Source organism: Haplochromis burtoni, unplaced genomic scaffold (assembly GCF_018398535.1).
Source record: "Haplochromis burtoni strain Fernald_Lab_line unplaced genomic scaffold, NCSU_Asbu1 Contig_404, whole genome shotgun sequence".
In the NCBI taxonomy this organism is placed as follows: Eukaryota; Metazoa; Chordata; class Actinopteri; order Cichliformes; family Cichlidae; genus Haplochromis; species Haplochromis burtoni.
This window is the reverse complement of record NW_024582765.1, coordinates 202,607-209,835: the sequence shown is the minus strand read 5'-3', so window position 1 is coordinate 209,835 and position 7,229 is coordinate 202,607. Positions and strand designations below refer to the sequence as shown.

Here is a 7,229-nt window from a genome sequence, read left to right as displayed (position 1 = left end):
TTTTCTCTGTATCTATGAAGCGCCTCGAGGCGACTTTTGTTGTGATTTGGCGCTATATAAATAAAATCGAATTGAATCCTGCAGTCAGATGAGACTGAAGAAGTCACTTGATGATGAAATGTTTCTCCCACTGAAAACGCTGCAGCCAGATGAACAGGATCAACCTTTTTGGAAACTACTGCTCATCTTTTTCTTATTTTTTAATTCTGGCATGTGAAAATAATGACAAGCAACAGCAAGCAGCTGCCACCCAGGCTAAATGCTAACCTTCCAGTCCTTCGTCCTCCTGAACGGTTTCACTCTCCTAAAACAAACAAACAAGAAGTTAGAATGATTCCATCTGTTTAACAATAACTGATATCTGCAACTCTGGTTTAACAGAGACAGCAGTTACCTGTGCAGCAGAATACTGTGAGTAATCATACTGCGGATAGTTGTAGCCATACATTCCTCCAGTCTGGTCATAGCCCCAGGAAGAATAAAAGCCAGGATAGGTCTGCTGCTGGTACTGGGTGTACTGGTCATAGTTTTGTCTGTATCCAGAGGTGGACTGCCATGATTTGTGCTCCGACTGCTGCTGCTTGTTCTTCAAGCTTAGAGAGGAAAGCACAGAAACACTCGTGAACTGAGCCAGTCCTTGGGGCTGTACTACGGGCACAAATACAGCCGTGTCCTGACAAAGGGAGGTAAGATTCTGAGAACTCACTTGTTAGCAGCCAGGCTCAATCGCAGAGGCTTGCCACCCAGCCCCACAGCTCCCTGACACTCCTCTAACGCCCGCTTCTGCAGCCGCTCATCAGGGAACTGAACGAAGCCACAGCCCCTGCAGAGAAACACGGCGGTGTTAAACTCACGAGGCAGCAACTCGTCTTAGGACCACCAGAAGTTTTCTTACGTTTACACCACATTTTAAAACAGAGGGTAAGAAAACGCTCTAGATTCAGTTTAGTTTGGATACTCCGGGATCACGTTTGAGTCTGGATAGGCACAGATAAAGACCAACACTTAATTATACATTCGTGGTGCTGTTGATTTTGGCTGCCAGTTAAATCCACAGGCAGTATGGTCAGTGTGGAAAAAGTCTTTTTATACACAGTTACACAAAATACTGCAGAAAAATCAGGGTTAGACTGAAGTTAGCAGCACACGTAGCTAGGGATGGGTATTGAAAACCGGTTCTTGTTGAGAACCGGTTCCCACTGTTTCAATTCCTTGGAATTGTTTGCCATTTTTGCAAACGATTCCCTTATCGATTCCAGTCGCCCCGAATGACGTCACCACGTTGCGGAGCGTCATTTACCTGGCAGGAAACACGGCGCCTAAGCGGCTCAAACGCTCAAAAGTTTGATTATACTTTATGAGAACGGATGACAACAGGGCAACTTGCAAAGTAGATATTTCATTTAAGGGAGGAAACACTACGAATATGCAAAAGCATTTGCTCACAAAACACGCGATGACACGCGTTTTTAATTCCGCTCCGGACTCGTGAATCTCAACCCAGCAGCAGCGCTAACGTTTGCACGTCCTCTCCCGTTAATGCGGCAGGTAAATAATCAACTAACAGTGCATATTATGTTAGCGCAATCTGCCTTATTACAAGACCTGCCATTACTGTACATGTAGGTGACCATGATGAGACAGACAGAGTCTGGCTGGCGCTCGCTGGCAGTTCTCGCTGCAGTCTACCGGTAGCGTCTCCTTTCAGGCCAGGATAGACGAATGTCACCGAGCAGTGTCTAAGTTTGTGGTCAAAGGCTTGCACCCATTTGCCACAGCAGATGCCCCCGATTTTCGGTAAGTGAATGTGTTTAATTGTAGGCAGGGACATTACTGGATATTCTTGTGTAATTGCTACAGAATAATTTATGTTATACTTTGTTATTGCTACAGAAGAATATTTATTTTATTATTTTACATTTACAATTTTTTTTCCTGGGGACCCTGTGACACCCCATTGAAGAGCCGTAGGCTGGATCTCTTAAGATCTCACTGTTGGGTTTGTAAGGCCATGTTACTCCTAAATTTCTATCTTGTTCAAAGAGAAGATATAAAACAAAGTTCTAAGCTAATCGACCTTAGTGTTCTCCTTTTTAAAAAAAAAAATCGATAAAGAATCGAATCGTTAAACAGAATCGAAAATGGAATCGGAATCGTGAAAATCTTATCAATACCCATCCCTACACTCACATGCAGCTAGAGCGAGCAGTGTCTGTAACATGTTCATATACTGTCTGTCAAATTCATCGCTTCAAAGTTCATCAACAGTCAATAATTGTCCCTTTTACGATAATTAACATGTGTGTAGGTCCCCGTCAGTGAATCACTGCCTTATTGTGGTGAAGGGGTCTGATTGTTTGCTGTAAGGGGCAGACTGGTCCTGAATGAAGGACCAGAGAAAGAGCGATTCAGAAGACCCCCGTGACTACAACATCAAGGCAACAGTTCACCCTGCCCGGGATACCGGGGGCCATGAGAGGCAGTGGGCTGCAGTGGGTATCCTGGTATCCACTTGCCTTGGGGTTTTCCTCAGTGGACGAGAGGGTTTGCTCCCTGAACGGGTCCTGACTGTCATCTGCACGCACCAAAGGACCGTTCAGAGTATCCAGCCTTCTTGGGAGTCCCTGTGTGGAGACTCCGTCATCCTACTGGGGGACTTCAACGCTCATGTGGGCACTGACAGTGAGACCTGGAGGCGCCATTGGGAGGGATGGCCTTGCTGACCTGAACTCAAGCAGTGATGTTACCGGAGTGTTGTTTGTCAGTTTGTCCATAACAAACGCCATGTTTGAACATAAGGGTGTCCGTAAGTGATCGCAGTACCAGGTCGCCCGAGGCCGATGACTGATTGTGTAATCGTATCATCAGATTCACGGCCGGATGTTCTGGACACTCGGTGAGAGGAGGACTGAGTTGTCAGCTAATCACCACCTGGTGGTGAGTTGGACCAGGTGACGGGGGAGGACAGACCTGCCACACCAACACGTATAGTGAGGGTGAAAATATGACTGGATGAGTGCAGCAATGCCATTCTGTAGATCCAAATGTGTTCTGACATGTTAATACTTACTTGGAGTTGCCCATGCTGTCCAGTACCACTTTTCCACCACGACAGGAAGGGTAACGATTGTAAAAAAACTCATAAAGCATCCCATCATCCACATCTGGAGTGAGATCTCCGACAAACAGAGAATACATCTGCCTACAACAAGAAGAGACAAAGTCAGAGCAGCGCTCCGTGATGGTTCTGTCATTAGGACTGTTCCTGTCACCTTGGATAATTCTGCTTGTCCACCTGAACTCACCCGCTTTCCTGTTTTCCAAAGGTCGCTCGGTTTAACTTGAATCTTGTGGGCTATGAGAAAATAAAGTCCAATCAATCAACAAATGAATAAAATCTCTGAAATGATAAACAAACAAACAAAAGATAAGGCTGCTGTTAGCAACTGCTGTTCTCCATACCGGGTTGGCTCCCGGTAAAGGTTTTCCATTGATTTTGCGGAGACACCTCTCGGCTGTGGCCTCGTCTGTCATCTCCACAAAACAGTAACCCAGAGCACCCCTGGGGGACGACACACTATTTAACGTCATTATAGAATAACTGCAAATAAGAAGACTGCATGTGAATTCAGCTCTTACCCTGTCATCTTGTTGCGGATGATCCTGACATTAACCACCTGCTCGCCCATGGTGGAAAAAGCTCTGGTGATGAACTTCTCATCCATGTAGGTCTCCAGCTGCAGAGCAGCAAAAACAGTTAGCTATGTGATCACTGTAGTGATTACTGTTAGGAACGAGTCAGGCTTCAGCTAAATGTTTCTAACAAGAGAGGGAAGATAAATCTCCTTTGGTCCACAGAACTGCACAGTGAGAAATAACAATGTGAAATTCCCCCTTTTCTAATGAGTCTGTCACAAATCTGGGCTCAAAGTAATGCTGGTCTAGTTAAAGTGCGACTTATCACAGCTGTGCCACTCCTATCAAACTGAGGGCACAGTTTGCACAGGCTCACCTAAACTGGACAATTAGAAATATGCTGCCCGGTCTGACAAGTCTCGAGTTCTGCTGCAACATTTGGGGGACAGGGTCCCAGATTTAGATTTTTAAATACATAGTGAGATTGAAAAGATGCAAAAATATACACGTTCCAATCATTTGCTGGTGATTTTACAAAGATATGCTAACTACAACCATTTCTAGGTTATACATTACACGACACATTTTGCAAATATTGTTGAGTCTTATGCATCACACCTTATATAACTGAGATGGATGTTAGTTTCCCTTTGAGCGATTTGCCTCTTAACATAACAATTAAAGTGATTTTAAAAGTTTGCATTTTGTGTGTCACAGGACATGCTATGGATGATGCCCGCATTACCCGGTTATTTCTCTGTAAGAAAGTCGTCAGCAGCTTCTCCTACAGCTGGAGGAAGAGAAGAGAGCTGGCTGAAGTGCAAATACAGCTGGGTCTTCCAAGTCACCAGCTACTCACAGAGGCAACAGCTCGCTGGGGATCAAGGCTTCTCGTGATAGAGAGGGGTCTGGAGCAGGAAAGAGCACTTTCTAAAGTTCTCTGTCCACATGAAAACCAGACCTCTAGTCCCTACTTGGCGGGACAGAGGTCCTGGAGGCAGTTCAGAAAGCTCTCAAACCCTTCAGGACTTCACTGATGCACTTTCAGGAGAAAAGTATGTGACCCTGTGCTGTGCTACACCTGTTTAACACTAGTCTCCTGGCACCTGGAGAGGTGGCCTGTTGGACATGGCTTCTTTTGTGGATCCACGGTTCAGGGCGAAATACATCCCAAGTGAGAAAATTAATGCACTAAAACAAACTCGTCTTGGAGGCAGAGTCTCTGCTCAGCTATCAGGGCACGTGTTTGTCTGAGCTGCCTGATCCAGCCGTGCCCGAGTCTGCAGACCGTGAAGAAGCAGCAGTGGGGGACACAGCTAAAAAACAGATCACTGGCAAGCTTCTCCCAGCACAGCACAGCCACCAACACTGGTTTCACAAAGAGGGAGGCAATCGAAAATGAATTTTCTGGCTACCTGTTGTCAGTTTGTGTAGAGTGATGTTGACCCTCTCAAATGGTGGAAGGAACATGAAGTTACCTTTCCAGCACTGAGCCGCCTGGCCGAGAAATACCTTTGTGTGCCAGCTACCAGCTCCCCTTCTGAAAGGACTTTTAGTTGCAGTGGAAACATGGTAACCTGCCACAGGGCATCCTTGAAGCCTGATATTGTTGACAGATTAATTTTCCTGGCACAAAATCTGGAAGCTGTACAGTAGCTGGCCTTGCCAATTGTTTGTGTTCTTGCTATATTTTTATTGGCATTGGAGATTTGCACAAAGACCCACTGAGCAAAGGATGGAATTTTGTTCATTTCGTTCAGTCTGTTTACATGTTTAGTTTCTTGCACAAAGTACCAGATGATTGTTCAGGAATACACACAAGGAAGCAAAACTTTACTTCAGCGTAAGCCACTTCCAAAGGCCAAGTTGCCTTTGTCACTTTTGCTCTGCATCTTTTTAGTTTACATTTTGTTTACAATTGTGAGCTTTTTGTTATACATGAAAATATTTTTTTTTAAATTTTATTTATGGAGCATTATTAAATAATAAATGTTGACAATTTATTTTTGACTAATTTTTCAAGTACATCTGCAGTTGTATGTTAATAAAAGTGCCTGTGTGACATCTGGGACAAGTAGCTTTGACTAAGAACTCTGTTTGTTCTTACTTTATGGGATTAAAGAAAAATAATCAAGATATATATTGTTTATCACCACCCAGCTAAAAAATATCGAGATATGAATTTTGGTCCATATCGCCCAGTCCTATTGGTGCTGTATCAATACAACCCAATTGAAATTGCTTGCATAAATAAATAGACTGTAGTCAGCAGGATCTGTGACACTGTTAAACACAAAATAAAGAAATTTGCTGTTTTGCACCCACAGCATCATTACCAACCGAGTCCACTTTATAGAGCTGTTATACTTGTTGCTGCCCTCTTGGCCAGATCGATCTCGGACAAAAACAAACATTTTTATTGTCATTGAGACTCTTGAGCTGCATTAAGGATATAAAGTGACTTGAGATCATTCATGAGAGATTTGTCTGACATATTACCAGCAAGATATTTACAACAAAGACTGGAAATCGCTTTCAGTGCAACACTGGTATCAGCCAGCGAGTTGCAGGAGTTTGTTGCAGTAGGTCTGATAAGGAAAAGTCACTGTTATGGGTAAAGACCGGTTAAAACCGTGTCCTGGGTTTATCCGCGGCGAGGCTGCGGAACGCGGATGTATGCTAAATGCATGCTACACGAGAAAGCGTGTTTTGGTCTGTCCACGGTTGGTGTTGGCCCCTGACTGCCACATTAAACACAAAGTAACCGTCTTACAGGAACTCCGTACAAAGTTTTGTGCGACAACGCAACATTACATGAAGTCAAGTTACGTTCATTTGGCGTGTGCGGCTCGTTTACAGCTAGCTAACACTCACGGTCAGACCAAACAAGTTACCGCGACAACAAGCTGGAAGCAACTCACGTTTCCCATCCATAGCGTACTCATGGCGCTGCCGCGGTGAAGATCCGACCACGAATACGGTTTACGGTCCAACTGCTAAACTACACCGAAGCTTCCTGTACGCTTTAGCCTAACGCGGACCACGCGCCACCGCTAGGTCCTACGTCACTCAAAAGGGCTTTGGAGCGTGATGTCACGGGAGGGGGCGTGGCCGCCGAGGCGCCATTTTAGCAGGCCAAACAAAGGAGCGAAAGCACACGGATGGCATCAGCAATGGTTCGCACTTGCTGTGTTGTCGGTTGTAATGATCGCACGATCGTGACGGGAATAAGCTGGAAATGGGCTGTTTTTATTCTTTCCCCACCTGGAAGCATCGCGAGGCAGCTCGTGTATGATGTTACCAAAAGAAGCGCCTGGATAGCAGCTGTGAGACGAGCTCCAGTTCTCTTCCATCCACAGATGTTGGTGCTCCAGACATTTTCATTCAGGTAAGATCTGAATAAGTTCATATCACTCTTTATAGCCTGTTAGTGTTATTTTCAATGCGCTCTGAGCTCATAGCAAATTAGAACAAACACCCTACTGAGTGATTTTGTAGATTTATGTTCTGTTTATAGAGTTGCTAATTGTTTTTCATTATTGCAGCAAACCAGCCAATGAAATGGATGAAACACCCTGACTGGGTTCCAGCGC

The 7,229-nt window shown here is 44.8% G+C and overlaps 1 protein-coding gene across 2 annotated transcripts in view; it reads right to left on the bottom strand.

Moving 5' to 3' along the window:
• LOC102311035 (tRNA selenocysteine 1-associated protein 1) overlaps positions 1-6,718 on the bottom strand; it is a 10,208-nt gene extending 3,490 nt beyond the window's left edge. The window contains exons 1-8 of one of the 2 annotated variants that reach the window (XM_005944977.1): positions 6,558-6,718; positions 3,640-3,737; positions 3,463-3,562; positions 3,306-3,355; positions 3,071-3,202; positions 707-823; positions 395-593; positions 268-304 (exon numbers count right to left, since the gene is read on the bottom strand). In XM_005944977.1, coding sequence (XP_005945039.1) covers positions 268-304; positions 395-593; positions 707-823; positions 3,071-3,202; positions 3,306-3,355; positions 3,463-3,562; positions 3,640-3,737; positions 6,558-6,581 — 757 coding nt within the window. In that variant the 5' untranslated portion in view covers positions 6,582-6,718. Of the gene's footprint in view, positions 1-267; positions 305-394; positions 594-706; positions 824-3,070; positions 3,203-3,305; positions 3,356-3,462; positions 3,578-3,639; positions 3,738-6,557 lie in introns of both variants that reach the window. The other variant, XM_005944976.3, reaches the window with a different exon arrangement.
• Between the last annotated feature and the right edge of the window lie 511 nt (positions 6,719-7,229).